At 38.8% G+C, this 19,070-nt stretch overlaps 1 protein-coding gene and 1 long non-coding RNA gene across 2 annotated transcripts in view; one reads left to right on the top strand and one right to left on the bottom strand.

Moving 5' to 3' along the window:
* The window catches only part of LOC110833822 (uncharacterized), a 193,788-nt gene that overhangs the window by 60,327 nt on the left and 114,391 nt on the right, over positions 1 to 19,070 (bottom strand). The window contains exon 3 of the long non-coding RNA XR_015534715.1: positions 18,816 to 18,876. This is a non-coding gene — a long non-coding RNA (uncharacterized LOC110833822). The remainder of the gene's footprint in view (positions 1 to 18,815; positions 18,877 to 19,070) is intronic.
* Positions 3,955 to 19,070, top strand: part of LOC110833720 (uncharacterized) — a 120,523-nt gene continuing 105,407 nt past the window's right edge. Inside the window, exon 1 of the mRNA XM_022072172.2 lies at positions 3,955 to 5,775. Coding sequence (XP_021927864.2) covers positions 5,106 to 5,775 — 670 coding nt within the window. The 5' untranslated portion in view covers positions 3,955 to 5,105. The remainder of the gene's footprint in view (positions 5,776 to 19,070) is intronic.

Here is a 19,070-nt window from a genome sequence, read left to right as displayed (position 1 = left end):
TAGTGTGGGAAAGATATTGATTGAATTCATCTGGCTCAAAACAGAGATAAGTGGCTGATTGTTGTAAACGCGGTTTCATAAGGGGCGGGATGTTTCTTGACTATCTGAGCGACTGTCAGTTTATCAAGAAAGAATCTGCTTTTTGGAGACAGCACACAACTGCGTTCAACTCCTTAGAGGACCATAACCCCGTTCTTTTCCTATTTTGCGGCGAAGTTCAAAGACTTGAAAACGACGATATAGAAAATTTAAATTAAATTATCGGTACAAAAAATTTAAACAAGACTAGGTTAAAATCAAGGAACGCTTATACCAATAATTTCAGAAACTTTTTCCTCCTGTCGGCTCCCTAAAAACGCAGGCCTAAATATTAAATTATCTCAGCAGCCTATAAAACTATAGTTTTGTGAGGTGTTTTACAGTCTTACTGGTGTGACATTTATTCTTTCACTAAAACATAATATATTAAAGGTGTCTGAGAACTAAGGACAATAATATTCAAACAAAACAGAGAGAAAGTACGAAGATCACAAAGTACTGAGGGTGGCATGAGAGGGTAGCAAGCATGCGGGTTATAAAAAATTAGTGGTTTACAGCATATTATTTGGAAATCCTCAAGATAAGAAAACATCACAATAGGTATTTTTAGTCACAGATGGGAAGATAACATTCAGATAGACCTAAAGGCCCTCTCATCTGAACACGTCATTGAATCCTAGGGTTCCATTAAAGGCGGCGAGTATCTTGATCAGGTAAACAACTATTAGCTTCTCGAGAACGAATCTGCTCGGTGAACCTTAGTGCAGATCTTTCTGAGGCATGTGGGGACATGCTCAGAAGGCCTTAACTCGCCCGCAATACGTCGCTCTTTTTGTCGGACTAAATTTGCTGTGTAAGAGAACCAAAACTAAAGACTAAGATCCTACCCCGTCTCCCGTTCCCGTCTTACTTAGATGTGGTTAACTTTCCAGTAGCTTTAGGTCTATTCGACTCCTTTCAACAGTAACTTCTAAAAGGAGATTAATTATTAGTAAAATACGCGGGCAGAATGGACTAAAATATCATCAAGACTAGTTTCAATACAAGCTACTGCTTTAAAATTTAGTTACCACCATTCTTTAAAAGGCTAAGAAGAGGTCTAATGCTGTGCATGGTCTAATAATACAATCTATGGGTCTCATCTTCTTTTGCTTATATAGTATTCAACCTCTGTCACAGAGAACTGTAATTTATTTTGAGATTCAAACCCGTCGTACAGTATATAGAGCAACCTTGACTGCCTAAGGAATTAAGAATGAGATATTTAGGCCTATTTCCACGCTCTCCAATTTCTTAAAACCTCATTCCGGTTTTTGTCCATCATTACAATTGTGTTTTGTGTCCAAGACGTATTGATAATTGGGGGGGGGGGGGGGAGATCAGGAAGTTTCCGAGCTTGTTCCGAGTGTGTGGGTGTGTCCAATAAACCAGCCTAACAGAACCTCCTCTCTGACGTCATACACGCACGAAGTTCAAGTCTCTGCTGGCAGATGGAGCGAAGATAGTGGACGGAGAATTTGTTGTCCCCGGCTCAAACCAGAAAAATTCTAAACAGTGAAGTTCGCAGTAGGCACACCGCTGAATCCTACTTTGAGCCGGATTAATCCAGTGTGCTCCTTTTCTTTGAGGTAAACTGTAATATTGTTCGTTCATTTACACCTGGGTTTCCAAGTGGCTTTTTCCCTTCAGGTTTTCCGACTCGAGTTTTCCACAGCCTTCATGAGTGTTACATGTCTCCTCCCCTCCCCCAATACCCCTGATAACGGACCAGTCTGGTGGAGAGTAAAAAACGCCAAGTCCTTAGCGGAAATCATGTGAAGATAGGGTAGACCTAGGGCCTGCCTGACCTTGCCAACATCCACCACTGTTATGAAAACTGTTTTCATGCCCACCCGATAAGTCCAAATTAAAGCAAACCATATTTCCGCCACGTACGTCAAAGGTGACAACACACGTACAAAAAACGCCTTGGTCAGGGTGACCTGTTTTTCTCTTTGCGCTTGGCTTGGCGGTTTAGCCTCAAGTGATGATTTCTTCTGATGTTTAGAAAGGCAGGAATGCCATTCTGGTGTAATGAAACTGAAATGCGTTTAACAGCTTCGACTGTCCCACGAAATACGTTACGTTACGTATGAGAGCAGCGGAGGTCCAGTGAAGGGAAGTTGCAGCACGGAAAAGGCACGTACTATGTTTCTGAACCCGTTGAAGCAGTGACAGCCAACAATTTTGCATTTTAACCACAGAATGTCTTTAAAAGATTCGTAGGATTCTCAGAATAAACAACGGTTATGCCAACTCAGTAAACAGCGTTAATTAATTGGGCTTTATAACGGAGACACGTTGTGCTTTTATCTGAGCCAGGAACTTAGTTTTAAACAGGCTTATTATTCAGATAAATTCCGTGATTCAAAGGGTTAATCAGCAGACCCTCAGATAGAAGAGTTGACAACGCCGTTTTGAGAACAGTAGAAAAATAGGCCTTGTAGCTTACGCCCACAGCAAGGCGAGATCCTACGGACGATCCACTGAGCACAGAAATGTGAGACAGCAGCAATTTCATTGCCCAGCTGGTCAGGAAATGTTCTGCCTTTCACGAAATTAGAACTTTAATTTTCATGTGCATAGTAAACCTTCATCTAAGCAAGCTGAATACAGTCCACAAACCTCACTAATTCCTTTAGGCCTGAGATCCGCTGTTCAATCACCCACGCCTAGGTCTCCCAATTGGTATTGTACCTAGTTTACCGATCCCGTTTTTCTCTTCGTGGCTCACATATTCATGCACGTCGCATACCCTGCCCATTTGAACATCCGGCATTTCATCTTCATAAACATATTATTAGGTACAGGCCTGTGAAATTCTTCCATTGTTCGATTCCTACCCTGCAAAATATATTACAGTTATTCAGAGGTTATTTGCTTTCAAAGGCGGGCCCACAATTCATCGAACAAAGGACAATGTTTCATTTTAAAGAAGAGTTATATGCAATCACAAAATACGAATATAATGAAACTAAAACCGTCCCGCTACACGCCATGCAGGCGCTTGGGGGGTGAGTGGAGGTATAGCTCCTCTCTTTCTTGACCTCGGCACTAGATGGGGGTGAGTGGTCAGCATCACGCCCCGGCCGGCTTTACCCATTGGACTGTAGGCTGGGTGGGCCCCAGAGCCGGTCTGCACGCAGAGGCTAGAGGAAAAATCCTCTGCCCCCGTCGGGGATCGAACCCCGGTCGTCCAGCCCGTAGCTAGTCGCTATACTGACTGAGCTATCCCGGCTCCTGAATATAATTAATTAATAAATTATGATTGACAAATAAGAAAGCGTTTAAGTTTGAAGCCTTGTGATCGTGGCCACCCCACCGCCTGACTTCTCGTTAGGAATATTGTACGGCATCTCTACAAAGATCAAGCGAGGGATGCTGAAAACAAGCTAGCCTATACAGGCCACTACTGGTGGGTCAAAATCCGATATTTCTCATCGCTACTCACCGAAATCAAGGAAGCAAACTAGGGGCCCCAGAAGGCGTATGGAAGCACGGGAATGTAAGACCTCCATCTGGGTCCTTAAGGTTCAAAATGGCTTGTTGTAGCAAAGAGTAGAGACTTTGGTAGGCGGTCTAATCGACCGTTTGTGCTGCCAATCAAGTTGGAAGTCGAGTTTTCTTATTGGCTGATTCATACCACGCCCCTTTATTCTCTCATTTTTATCTCCTCCCCTTTCGTGAGCTAGAGGTGCAATTTCTACATTTTTTCGTTGGCTGTTGGGAGACGGAGGGGGGAAAGTCACGCGTCGACAATGGCTAATACTATGAAGCAGACCCCAGATGATGTGCGGGGGGTTGAAACGGGGACAGAAAATTAAGGGAGGGATACAAAACCCAGTAGTCGTAGTAGCAGTGCAGAAAGAAGCATTCTAGTGTACGTTTTAGTAGGGGGCTTATATTCATCGTCTTGTCAAACCTCCCACTTTTTTAAAAAAAAATCCGCCAATCTGAGGGAGTCCGGCCAGTTTTCGTCCTTTCGAGCAGGTGGTACTGAACCAGTTCCAGTGTTTTTCCCCACCACTGCTGGACCAGTTTGTCAGTAGATTCAGAATCCTCCTACCTACAAGTATCAACACACCCATCACTCACTGCACGCACTCCAGTGCGAACAGAATCGGGACGCGGTTTGTTTGTACTGTGATTTGTTTTGTTCCTACCACGAGTTACAGCGCAATCATCTTTAATATGGACTCACGCCAAGGCAACAAGGAACGAAATAAATGAGACGTGTTGTAAATATTGTGCTGAAGTGAAGTGATGGAAATATTTATAACGAAACAGTATTTCGAGAAAACTGTAACGCTGGACATGTTAGAAACGAACCTACAATGCTCCAGAACAACAGTAAATCGTGTACGTAAACTTCAAAGAAGAGACAGAGATTGTGTTTAAATATAAAAATGTAACATTAGAGAAGCAGATTTTGCTCAATATTCTGTCGTTTGATCTTTCACAGAAGAAATGTAATCAAGTGGATATGAAGCCAGGAATCAAAATGTTCGTGCATGAAACGTAAATTTTTATTCTGTGAAATTCTGTTGTAACCACATTCAACGAACTTTTGCTCCTATTTATAAACTATCCGAGCAACGAAATAAGTCTTCATTAAACAATAAAAAATTCCACTTATTTTAGAATTAGGCCAGTAAACATTTTGATATGGAAATAAATGATTCTGAACTCCGGTGTGTATTAAAACAGGGGAAGAATGTCAATTTCCGGTAACATAAATCCTATACCAGAAAACGAATTTTGAACGTAGTTTTATAGGCACGGTACGTTACACTAACCATTTAGGACAACGAAATGAAGTTCACATTGACGATTTACAACGAGAATGTCTGTAGTCTTCTAATTTAAAGTTAAAAATTAGATTTTCAGTATGACTACATGAGGCGCCAACCTGTTACAAAGTTTCATTATTGTCATCTGTCAATGAAGAGGCTTCAGTGAGGCTCATACCAAGAAGAAGCCAGGGAATTTGCAATTGAAGGCGAAACATGCTCTCCTAGTTCAAGATTATGAATGTAGGCGGCACTACAATACACGTGACCGCCCCTAGTGTTTTGGGAGGCCCTGTGTCTGCAACAGTAAGGACTCCCCACAACAATAATTCTACACAAATTACAAGAACTAACTCATCAGCTGGGACAATGCCTCAGAGATCGCCGTTTGCAATTCAGGAGCTCTTGGGTCTTGGGGATTCTACTGCGGCTACATCTCACCACCATCACCACAGCAACCAGATTCACCATCAGCATCACCACCAGCACCGCAGTCCTACAGCAGGGATTTCCGCCATAACGCCTAACAATGGCAGTAACGGTAACGGACTCTCGGCCAACAATTACGGCATCGGCAGTGCCAACTCTCAGCATCAGAGGGTCCTCCCTCCGACGTCTTGTTTCTCCACATCGTCTGCTGCAGACCCCGCATCAGGTCTGCACCATCACCACATGTCGATGGCTGCAGCCGCGAATAACTTGACGGCGAGCAGGATGGCGTATTTCAACGCCCAGGCGGCGGTGGCTGCCGCCTTCCTGCCCCACAACATGAACTCGGCGGTGAGTTCCATGGCAGCGGCGGCAGCGGCGGCTGGTATGACGGCGACGGGCGCCGGGACTGCCGGCACGACATCCGCCACCATGCTGGGGCTCAACCACCATCGCCACGACTCCGCCAACACCACCGGTAACCGCTCGAAACTGCCTTTTCCTCTTGCTGTCTGTACTATTACAATTAGGCCTAGAGTCTGTGGTCGGTCACCATCTGTTAGGCTATAGTACGCCTTCGTCATTTACCAGCGAATCAAATTTACTTTTCAGATGAGCCAACAGGCCAAAATGCAATAATAATGCACCAATAAGTAATACCTTAGCTTTCGACTTTCATGGCCATAAACAGTCTAAACGAGTAAATAAACGAATAAATAATAAACGAGTACATAATAGAAAAAAACTTAATGTGACATAGGCCTAAAACAAGTAGATGAATAGGTTTGTTGCTAAAGAGTATTGACAGAAAATAAAACCCAACTGGTTGGGGCACATTCTAAGGATGAATCCAAAGAGAATCCCCTACGCTTAAATTTCTGAAAAATAAGTCGATGGGAAGAAAGAAAAAAAGGGAAAGATCAATGAAGACATTGATGATGATTATTATTATTAATGTGATTCTGGTGTAGTGCAGTTTGACTCTTCGTCTATGTTCTTTTCATAAGGTAAAATAAAATTCTAATTTCAAATGCTGAATGAAGCTGGTGAAGCAGAATGTCGTGTTACTATAGGTCTAGTCGGTTAATAGACCAACTGACTGCTCTATTCAGTGACAAAATGCAAGCAGACTTTGAAATTTGACAGTTTAAGCGCTGTAAATGGTCTGTTTTAATGCATAATTTTTTTTAAGTTTCCTATATGAACCTATGAACAGGGTAACATTACTAACTTATGATAGAGTCGGAAACAGCACTGAAATTAGTGAAGTGGGAAAATTAAGAAACTGCCAATTTATGTAACCTAGTTATCTAGAAGTTGACCGTTTTCTAGTGCATCTGTGAAGAAGTAGGAACTATGCTCACGATTCATTCTAGACGGCGTTATTTCTTCGTGTGTTTAAGTGGCAAATTTTACGTTTAAAATAATTAGTTAGATGCAATTTTGTAATATTAATTTAAGGACATAACTTAGGCTGTAAACTCATTCTTCGGTGAGTAAAAACCATACGTTACTACTACAAATTAAGAAAGAATTCAAAGGTTTATCTAATTTCAATCTTGTCTTTGGGGCTAGAATTGCAATTCTCTCCGCGAAGACTAAGTTTCCAAAATTTTACCACGTGCAGCCTTTCCGATACAGATTACGCAACCTATCTAATTCACGTGACATTTGTTTGTTATTTTTAGTACTGAATCAAATGCGTTTAACTTTCAGTATTGAAAGTGAGACTCACAAAACAGCGATAATTCTGAATACACTTAGAGATGGAAATCCGGTTTGTGAAATTTTACAAGGGTCTAAGCATGAAAACACAAAGGCAACATTTTAAGGGTAAAGTGTATATCCATGTGTTCTAGTTAAAATTATAAATTAATCCGTCAGATACAGTTTATAATCGGATGACGGTCTCTATGGGTTACGATCACATACGTTAGGAAGGTTATTTCTCCCTGTTACTTGATAAACAAACGAGCAGGATTACAATTTAAGCAAACAACTGTGAAAGAAATTTTAAAAAAATTGAATAGAAAACCCAAATGAATTTCAGATAAGACTCTAATAAAATAATTACATGCCGTGAGTAAGATAAGCAAACGAATACCACAATATTTACATCGATGAAAATTTTAATTGGAAATAATCTTGTTCCTTAAATAGTTTATTAGTTTATGAATAGAATTACCTTAAAATTCTGGCCTTGTAATAAGCTAAAAGAGTTAGTCCTAATGAATAACACGATAAATTTGCTAATTATACAGAATAATTTACAACTTTAGACAGAGGATTAGGCCTTTAAAATAAAACAGAGAAAACTTTTTTTTAATTGCTTTCAGTGTAAATGTTTACCCTCTAGTTGTAAGCCTTGGGTTTACAATGAGGCCTGTGTGGCTTATTACATACAAATAAATAGGCTAGTGGTCTATGTGTTGCTAGAAATAGGTGACGTTAAGATTGTTGGTTCTCTACCGACATAACCGGACAGACTGGCACTACACGCGCACACTTTCCGGCGTCTGTATGTGAATTAGGCTACAGGCTATAGCTAATCAATAATAAACTAGCGTTAAATTGTAAGTTACAAAATGTTCATGTTGATAACTATAGAAAATTTTTGTGCTTACATAAAGAACGAGCTTGTGTTTTAATAGACTGAGACTAGATAGCACCAAACCTCCTTTGGTAATTGTCAGTCAACTGTTCTGTGACTAACGCTGAAGAATACTAATAAGGATTAAATCCATTCCGCAAGAATTACTTGCAATTGTGGACAATGCCTGTATGAAAAATGCATGTGACATTGCAATAGATAAATGAACAGGTCTCGTTTTAGTTGACTGGACAGTCGAATCCACTGTTTAATGTTACCTATGCTTAGAATAGAAAAAACTGGAACTTTGAGCAGTGGAAATCGCAATGAGGAGATATAGCTTTAGGGCAGAGATGCGTTTTTCCAAACGTTAAACACATTGCAGATTTGTACCTGTAGGCCTTCCTACAAATGGCTACTTCTGCCAACCAAATTACAGCGTGGTTATTTTCTTAATATTCAAATAAAGGCCTAGGCCTATTATTGACTTATCTGTTCTAGTATAACGAAGGATGTGATGATTTTAGGCATAGGCCTACAGGGAATGAACAACCTGTTCTTAGGATATCGACATTTGCGTTTGGGTCGGGTTTTTAACTAGACTGAGGAGAGACAAGGAATTCATAGAGAACTCTGATGTGGAAATCTCATGAGAAAAGTCTACTTGAAAGACTTAGATGGGTCAGCAGAATGACATTACGATCGATATTGAGAATTTTGGGAGGTGGATGTCAGTAACTCTGTATTATGCCTAATAGCGGACGTTAGTAGCGGGTCCCTCCGCCTTTCAATTTGTTAGTTAATGGCTTAGTCATCTACCCAATGCAATATGATACATGATAATTCATTCCTGTAAACAACAGAATTTCGGGAATGGTTCTTCCGAGGAAAAGTCCCATGACGACTTCAAAAGTTTTCTTACAGTTTTCCTACGATGCGTACCAGTTCCCCTACAGATAATGCCGGCATAAACGATGCTTAAATTTAAAGACTTATTTGCCGTTGCTTTTAAGCAGAGTCGATGCCGCAAAACTTGTCGATAGTCACATAGGACAAATACACGTAGACACGCAGGTCGGTATGTATGATATGAGTCTGAGTAAAGTAAGTAAATGCTGAAAATTAAACACTTACAATTAAGTAAATAAAGCCCTAAGTGAAGTCAGTATTAAAGTAAAAGAAGAAGAGAGTTCCCGAAAATTTTGCAATTTCAAAATCCTAATTTTGAATAGAAAGGTCGGATAAGAGTTCGATATTAAACGTTTTCTCTGAAAATTAATAATGTCATATAGAAATAAGTCTCGACTGTAAATGACAGAAATTGTAGACCACTTTCAGAGGTAATCGCAATACAGTTATTGAAAACAGTCAACGGACATACAATTGAATTTATAAAATGCCAAATTGCTGACGGTTTACATTTAAAATTTAATTTCTCTAATAACAAAGTCTTCAAGTTGAAGACTGTTAAATTCTGGTCTTTATGTTTAATTTAAGGCCAATTTGCTTTTCAGCTTCTTCTTCGTATTGACTGAACTGTACGGTCAGCCTATCATTCAATGAAAGTGCACTGTACTGTTGTATTAAAGATTCGACGTGTCTTTTGTGGCTGTTGCTAATTGAACAATTCTGAGGTATCTTTAACTGCTAAGTCATCCCATCTGCTAGGCAAAATAAATGAGACTGCATTGTATATGTTAAATTAAAATTGTGGGGTGAGATTTTTTGGGAAAAAGTAGTCGAGAAGAATTATGGAAATAACTTATGATAATCGATTTAATTTAATTTAATGTAAAATCCCCAGTCTATAGCAGTGATAGTTAACGTTTTACGGGTGAGGGACGTCTAGGAGGAGCTTATAATATTTGGCCACACCGTATGATTCTATCGAAGAGAGAAGTAAATAATCTTTGCTTAAACCAGAGAGACCTCGATTAATCGCCCTCGGACAATCGGGAGTCTAATGTAATTGGATTACAATTATGTTCTCGCATAACTCGTACCAATTGGCTTAAGAGGAAATATCGTGAGAATGTGACACATAATCAGATAATAAAAAATGCCACATTACAAATATTTCAAAAATTTTCGCGGACATAATATCATCAAGGTGCCCACGAACATGTGGTTGGCAATCCCTGATCTATAGCAAGCCTACAAAGATACTTCTAGAATAATAATGCTATATAAACAATTTAGTGATATGCTACATATTTCTGCGCATAATGTTACCGGAATAAAATATTTCAGACATTACCTTAAAGTTTATTTATGTTACTACACTGTTTAATACTTTGTTCAGGCTGTCATTTGGGGTTTGCAACATGCAATCTCGAAAAAGTTTACCAACATTTCAGAGGTTATTGTTACCTCCATCATCAGAGCGAGTCGCCCTGATGATGGAGGCAGCAACAACCCAGAAGACAAGCCTACTTGGCGTCCGGTTAAAATTATCTTTATGGATTTAAAATAACGGAACTTAGTCACGGTTAAATTTAATTTTGTTCAGTGGGCGGAACAGTTTATAATAAATAAACCGATATAAGAATACTAGATGGATGGCATAATAGTGTTTCATAAGCTAAAAGAGTGCGGTAGGTTATGTTACCACCACACTAACATTAAGAACAGAAGCTTTATCGTAAACAACAGGAACCACTACCGCTACAATAAGCTAATTACACTGAAGCAGTGTAACAGTGCGGGCATGGGATGATGCGAATTCTGAAATTTCAGCTCCTACCGTAGGAGCATTATAATAAACATGCTCTACTCTCAGGGATAGGCGAGGAGCGGTGGCTATCTGTTACACAAAAGTCTCGTATGACTCCATTAACGAACTCATTGTTTGCCCACATTATGAGTGTAGGCCCCTATATGTATGCAGGGAGGTTAGTTTGTAATAAGCTTAATTATATCGGAAGCTGGCAAGATCTAATGGCGAATAAAATCCTTTATAACATCAAAACACACCATAAATACGCCTTATTAAGCACAGACTATTAGTTACGAAACACGGGTGCACCATTACAATCCGAAAAGTGACAGGCCTACTGTAATTTTAAATTTCGCTTTCGTCAGAAGGAATGCGATTTATGGAAACTCTGTCAAGTCAAATTTAGCGTGCGTGTTGAACCTTGTCGTTTAGATTGAAGCAATCCGTCAGTTAAACGGTGCATTTACGAAACAGAATGTTTATTTATACCATGTTTTCCTATCTTAACCACAGACATTATTTCGTGTGACCTAAGCTACCCTCGCTCTTAATGTTAGTTTAAAAATACGAAAGCAGAATTATCCAATGCAATACGAGATTTCAGGTTATCACGGCGGTAAATCAAAAAATGTGTCTTCTGCCATCTTACTCACAGCCCTGACGATGGAGGCAGAAATCACCATGTGAAACGTCAGTAAACTTCTGCCAGAATACACGATGTAACAACCCAGAAGACCGTAATCAAAACATTTATTTAATGAGTCGAGTTCTCTTAACAGAAGACTGTGTTCATCCTAACACCGGGTATTTTCTCATCACAGCCTAACAACTATGTCTAATGGCGATATTCTCTTCTTAAATAGACTATTTCTATAACTAGAAACCTATCCCCCCCATTCCCTACTACCACTTATATATTATTAATTTAATCTCATTTACATTTTGATTCCTTCATTCTATAGCAATATAGCCTAGCCTAACCTAACCTAAATACAATTTTACCTACTGTTTTTATGGGTGCGAATCTTGGTCTCTCACATTAAAGGAAGGACTATGATCTATACTGAGGAAATTCGAAAAGTGTGCTGAGAAGAATATTTGCATAACATCTAAGACAGATGTAATGATAACCGACTGTAAAAGACGGCATAATGAGGAACATAAGAATTTATACCCTTCAAACAGACTTATACTTACTACGAGGATGAACAAATCAGATACGATAATTGGTGGGTCGTGTGGCATTAGTGGGGCAGACTTTAAGTATCTATTGGGTTATGGTCCGAGAACCCGAAGACAGAGGCCACTCGGAAAACCTAGGAGTAGATTGAGGGGAACCTTCTAGTAGCCTTGGGTCCGGATCTAGTTTTCTCATCAAGTAAGTTTTCTTTTTTCCGATAGCTGAAACAATGAAGTCCGGAATTGCTGCTTGTGTAATATTTAAAATTGTAAATCCTTCCGCAGGCCAAATAAATAGTGACGGCATGCCGGATACGGCCCGCGGATTGAATATGCCAGTGTTAAAAAAAGAGGGTAGGAGACGTAGACTGGATTCGTCATGGCCAGAAAGTTACGTAATGGAGATACTTTTTAAGAAATGCTTCTATAACACTAGGCCTACTTTACGTTACATTAATGCTTTTAGTAAGAAATATTTTATTAAGGCAGAGTATGGCAATGCAAAAGGGATAATTTAAGAACTGGTGACCTAAAATGGATTAAAACATTGTAAATAATGTGTTGTAAACAGACTAGGCCTACAACTTACTTTAGTATTCCGAAATGTTTTGAGTAAATCTGTAGACTGTTAGTGCTGTGTTTAAAGAATATCATATTCTAAAGTGTAAGCTGCACCAACTGTTAGCCTATTTTCCTTCTTGTGTAGGCCTAATGGGAAAGAGATACGCGGCAACAAATAATGCATGTTCTGCCCCCTAATGACTTCTGAACCAACTGACCAGCTTTCATAAACTTATTATGAAATGAAAAGATTGGAAGTCGTCGCCTATGCAGATCTAATTTTTTTTAAATTTTCTACCACCAACAACACCAACAACACCAATATGGCGTCGGTGCAAGCTTCAGGGATGAAAACAACATTAACGCTACTCATAATTCTGAGTGATGACTGACCTGCATGGGCCTATAGGAATAAAGGAAGTAAATATAACAGGTCTATATGACCAATAATAACAAATTGCTGATCCCAATAAAACACGAATACGAGAAACCTAATAACTAAGTACAATGTTCATCTGTTAATTTGAATTTTTACCTATATTATCTGTAAATTAAATTGTCAGTGTTTCATTGGTCTAATTACTGAATTAAATTAACGACAACAGACCTCTATGTTCTTCTGGTTACGAAACAATATATTCCTCAACAATAATCCAGTTACCTTAAGAAAGATACTAATTTCTGGAGCCTACAATTTTACGTGGGATATTTTATTGCTAATTTTATGTTAGATTTTTTCCCTTGGCCTATATATTTTATGTGTTGTACAACAAAGTCATAAAATACCTACAGGCTTACTTAGCAGAGCAAAGCCTACTAATAAACGGTTAAATGGTGTAGGCATGTTCGGATATTTGTTCATAGAGCTAATAAAACGAGACTGCATAAAGGAACACTGGTGTGTAAAACGTATGAAATCCAGGCTTTTGACAAGCGATAAATCTGTACATACTGCAGCCGCTAAAATAAGGAACATTAACTAGAATTAATTTTATATATATGTACCCATATATATTTCTACTGAGGCGCTGACGTACCAGCCAAGTTATTTGTAGACATAGATAATAATTTTTACCTAGGCCTACAGTCAAAGTTATTTGAAGGTTTTGGATTCCACAAAAACTATTTTGGACATGGACGATTGTTAAAGTATATTTATTATACACGACGTTTCGGGAATTTACTATGCTCCCGTCTACAGGTGAATGGTCGGCAAACCAATATACCCCAGAAAATACACAATATCCAACACAGTGTTTCTATAATAAATCAAACATTGTCACAGACCTTTCGAGAAAGAATAGGTTTAGCATTCAACATACGACAGTATGTTGCTTTCGTCTTAAGTAAGTCCTGAATTGATGTATAATTACTTATTAATTTTTATTTTATTGTTATAACAATACTTATTATTGACTAGACTTGATTATTAAACGGACAAGTGCAGAGATAATTCGACGTGCATGTATAGGTTTATGTTACTGACATTCCTAGGTATCTCACACGTTCCTTGTAGAACAGGGAACAGAGGTTAATAAAACGACTATAAACGTATTGCCCTCCTGAACACTATTCCAAACAAACCAACATGGCGTTTCTCTGCGGTTTACAATATTTCTAACACCACAGAGCTTCCAAGAAGGAGAGAAGAAAGCGAACCCCTATTTAGTATAAAAAAAAAAGAAAAAGCTAGACAGAGAGAGAGAGAGAGAGAGAGAGAGAGTGAGTGAGATAGAGAGAGAGAACCCTCGCAGAAAAATGTGATTGCCACCACGCGAAAGCTGCAGATCTTAAAGTCTTTTCCGGCATGCAATACGACTCAATTATCTTCCTTCATCCCTCTTCGTCTGTTCTCTCTTTTTCTTTAACACGGACACATTCATCACGTCATCTTTCTTCCTTCTTCGAGTTCTGCTTCTTCGTTCATACCCACTTCTTTTGCGTCCCTTTTTCCTATTATTCGTCCAATCTTGGTCTTTATTACCCTACAGCCTCTAATCATGGTCTCAGTTCTTAAAACTTTAAACTAGTTAAACTGACTTATACCTCTGAACACTTCATCGCTGCTTTGCGAGCAAAAGGCCTACAAATTATGGGCTTACGATGGACGTCAATGTACAATGGCGGAAGAAGAATAATCGAATAAAGCAGGGAAAGAGTTAAGGGTTAAAGTCGCAGAAGGAACTACTGTACTACTAACTTGCTGTTGCAGGGTCTTGTCTCAGTACAGTACCGGACAGTTAAATGGATAATGAAGAAGTTAATTACGACGGCATAGTTTGGCTATATCATAACTACTTTTTAATACTGCATATTCAAAACCTGATAAACAATCAACTGAAAATATCTTACGCCTATTTACGTACTGGTTAATGAAGTACTATCACCACCAATCGATTTACAAATTATTGTTTTCATGAATATGGCTGTCTTCTGACTTATTTTTCCATGTAATCTAGTAGACATCTGAGATGTGCTTGCTGCCTCTATCATCAGGGCATTCACCCTAATGATGGAGACCCGTAACGTCGGTAAACGTCTACCAGACTACACGGCGCAACAACCCAGAAGACAGTCAGCTTCATATTCACCGCCTTAAGAACCTGAAATCCCACTCTTATTTTTTTTGTTTAGTTTAATTTTCTCACAACAGTTAATTGGTTGATCAACATTATTTGAAAGCATTCGTTCTTTTCTAAGCTCACAATGCAAAATTTATCAGCATAGCTCGTGTCTATTTCGATACTGTGAGAATGTGCTTAGAATATCAATGCCGACAGCAGATTATATTTTATAGATTTTATATAACATATATGAAAATTTAATTGCTATACACCAATAATTCTGCAAGTTGTTTTGTATGGGTTCTAAATATGGGCTCTTACTTCCAGGTAAGAACAAAAATAAAAAATCTCTAAAAACCAAGCGTTTAGAAAAATTTCTGCGTCTAAGAAGGCTCACCTGTAGGGTGTAATTGTGAGTGGGACAATAAGTAGACTACACTAGTAGTCTATTAGCGTCACTAAGTAAATGAGAATGAGAGAAATGTTACATGTAGCACGCACGGGAGACTAATGTATATACAAAATTATAGTCCGGAAAACTGAACAGACTAAATCACTTTTAAGACCTAGGCGTAGACAGAAGATGAGGCCAAAAATCAAAATGGATCTCAAAGAAACAAGAAATGAGGGCGTGTTACTAAAATAAACTTCCTAAGTATAGAATCTAATAGCGGGTTCTTCTTTCGGCTCCTATAAACTACTATAGTTCTAAGTATATATTTGAAGATTTCTGTCTTCATACTCACCGCTGTGAAAACCTCAAATCTTACAAAGTATATATTTGTTTAACAGTATTATAACGGCACATGATCATCATGTTTTACATAATTTTATGAGTGTAGGCTCTACATTTTGCAAAAAGTCACAACATCACACAAGGAGGTCGACTGTTTTATGCATAGTTTCCTCACTACAGCGATATATAACTCAATTCACATGTACTCCTATTTTCCATCAATTCATCCTGCCTTAATCTCTCTCCATGCCCATTTCCTCCCTTCATCATCTCATCCACCCTTCCTGATCCACTCCCCCTCCGCGTCTTTTACTACAGATATATATTTCCCCTCACCCCGCTTTTTCACACTCGGTTTGAAACTGGTGATGCCGGTGCAAGGCCGGGGGGGGGGGGATGGAGAATTCCGTTAAGACTCACCATATCGATCGATTTAAGAAATCCGAGGGGACAACTGCAGGACTAGTCCCCAAAGACAAATAGAGAAAGTACGGATAATTTAAACTTCATCATTTATATTTCATGTATGCTTATTGCTTGTTTGCTGAGATACTCCAGACGTGCATACTGTCTACGTCAAAAATCTTCCAGTGGACTACGAGCCTGATACTACGCGTAGCGTAGAAATACGTCTGGTTATGAGGGAAATAGCCTCCGAGTGTTTATCTCACACCAAACAGCCTGCTGTGTGATGCTGTTCTTTTTCCAAGAGCATGTCTTCCTTTTCCATATCAGTATCGGTGTTATTGTGACTCTGCCCTAAAAGTAGAACAATTATTTAATTAATCCTCTAAAGCCCAGTAGTAATTATACGACCCACCTGCTTTAACGATTAACTGACGAGAAACTTCATAATTTTAAATTTCCACAAAACATTATTAGGATGTTCAAACCAAGAAAGATGAGATGGATTGGGCATGTAGCACGGGCTGGGAGATGAGAAATGCATAGAACCTAAGAACGTTTAGCCACAAAGCATGTAGTAAAAATGCCTTTTAGGGTGATCCAGATAAAGGTCTAGATGTGAGGATTATATTAAAATGGATCTTAAGGAAATGCGGTGTGAAAACGTGGATTGGTTTCAGGTAGCTCAATATAGGGTCCAGTTGTAGGATTTTGTAAATATGCTAACAAGACTTCGGGTTCTACAAAAGGTGGATAATTTCTTGCCTAGATGAGCGATTATTGGCTTCTGAAGTGTTTATAAATCTTTATCCATGGTACGTACACAGTTGCATTTCGCGCCGAAGCTCATATATAGACCTACGCTTGCATTTTAACGTACAATTTTTATCAATTACTCTGTTTATTTTCAGCAAGAACAGTTTGAATTATGCAAGTAAAACGAAAATTGTAACTTCTGTCAGCAAAAGAGCTCTGTCTGTTAATTCTGTTAACATTTTTGAACGCACGCAAGATATCTTCCGTTGTTATCCCGCCTGAACAATCATTTACATCAACACTGTAACAGCCTCAGTTGACTGACTTATTTATTATGGTAAAATCCAGCTTCCCTAGTCTTACCGTAGTTTCGAGGAAGCTAAGCAACGTCACAGCCTTCCTTCCCCGCGATGCGTAATTAGCTCCCTCACAGAACAAGAACACAAAAGCTGCTGCGATAACGAAAGTGTGAAATCGAGACATCGACCTCGCATACCCGCGTGTCCTCTGGAGGTACGAAAACTCGAAGACGGGTGGGTTGTGTGGACGTGTCTTCAAAATAAGAAGGAACAAGGTGAAAGGAAGGGACTGCTGGGTAGAAAAGACGAAAATAAAAGAAAAGAAAAGAAAAGAATGACATCTTATTGAGAGTACAATGAGTACATCACCATATACAAAGCTGTGAGCTTCCAGCTACCTCCAAAATAAATAATCTGGTCCTATAAAAATGGATACAGCCCAATTGCAGCATTTTGTATTTCGTTGTCTGTGTTTCAAGATTGGAAGAATATTTAGTTCGCTCATTGGCTTAGAGCAATATTTCTCAAAGTTTATGCTTCAGAAAATTAAAACCATTAAACACGTAGGTTACAAGAAGCTTACCTGCGTTGCTACTTCCTTGGGACACAGCCAGAGAAGGGCAATTTTTAAAGAAGCTACGTAAATCTTGTGTCTCTTTAATTAGAATAGAACACTGATTATTTTCTGTAGCCCTACATATGTCGTGCAAATAACAAGTCATCTGCATCCAAGAAACTATATTATGAAATAAAAAGCCTATCAATTTCTGACGTTGCCAGTAAGCCTAATGTTTTCTTTTAAGCTGAATGTGTACAGTGGGGTAGTCGCTCTAGGGGGTTTGAACACAGTTTTAGTAGACGTACAGCTGTTCTGAAAGAAAACGACCATAAGCAAATATTTCGAAGTTTACCGCGAAAGCAAATTTAAAACACGCCAGCTCTGCGTTTTCTGCCGCTGACTTATAGCAAGTCTGGATGTTATTTTTACCGAAAATAGGATAGGGCGAGCACGGACACTGAGATCGTGAGTTCGAATCCTAATCTAGGCATTGAAGTATACTCCTTTTTTTCTATGTCCTCATGTTTGGTACAGGCCTAATAATGGGCTGATCCCACATTCATGGGACCATATAAAACACCTCTATTATTTACAACATGAACAAATATTCTACGTATAAGCAAAAAACAATAAACCCACTTAGCAAAATGGGTTATTTACAGAATTACAAGCTTAGTGAGTTACTTAAAGCTCAAACCTTTTTGTAAACAACATTAACAAATCAAAACTGTGTTCATAAACAAATTAAGAGCAGATTAAAGACGAACATTTATCAATTAAATCATTACTATTTTATTACTGCAGAATTTTAAAAATAGGCCTATATAAGAAACAAGAAAACTCTTTAAATATGAAAACCAAAGTCGAATCTTTCAAGGAAACTTCATTGGTTGTATTGGAAATATTGTACGACGAATCGGCACATTATTACACGTAGATGTATTCAAACAAGATAGACTGGTTAAGAAACATAATCTCATTTCTGCAATTAAGAACTATAATGGTCAAAGCACGAGACGTGTCAGATGAACTACTCTGATATCCAAGACACTTTCAAACAAGGAGCTGCAAATATATGTGATGGGGTCTAATTCGGGTTGGAACGAGTTGTTAAATTACGTATAAATAAGATTAAAGTGATAGACCTACTCACATTTAACGAAGCTTCAGGCTTTCTGCAGGATTTCATGTGGTTGAGGAGCTCCGCCGTGTGTCTGCAATCGAAATTCAGAGAAGGTCACAATTAGATTGTGTGGAATATCCATTGTAGTGCAGACGTGTTTCGACTAGAAAAGGAAATGGTAAGACATTTTAAAACTAGTTCATTATTTCCATAATTGAGAGGTAAGGTTCCACGAGAAGGCATACGTAGAAAATGCGCCAATTTCACTAAGAACAAATGTGCTAT

Source organism: Zootermopsis nevadensis, unplaced genomic scaffold, assembly GCF_977971745.1.
Source record: "Zootermopsis nevadensis isolate Lab colony 2312 unplaced genomic scaffold, Znev_1.0 Znev_ptg000011l, whole genome shotgun sequence".
Taxonomy (NCBI): Eukaryota; Metazoa; Arthropoda; class Insecta; order Blattodea; family Termopsidae; genus Zootermopsis; species Zootermopsis nevadensis.
The sequence above is the reverse complement of the archived record's forward strand: the minus strand, read 5'-3'. Positions and strand labels throughout refer to the sequence as shown.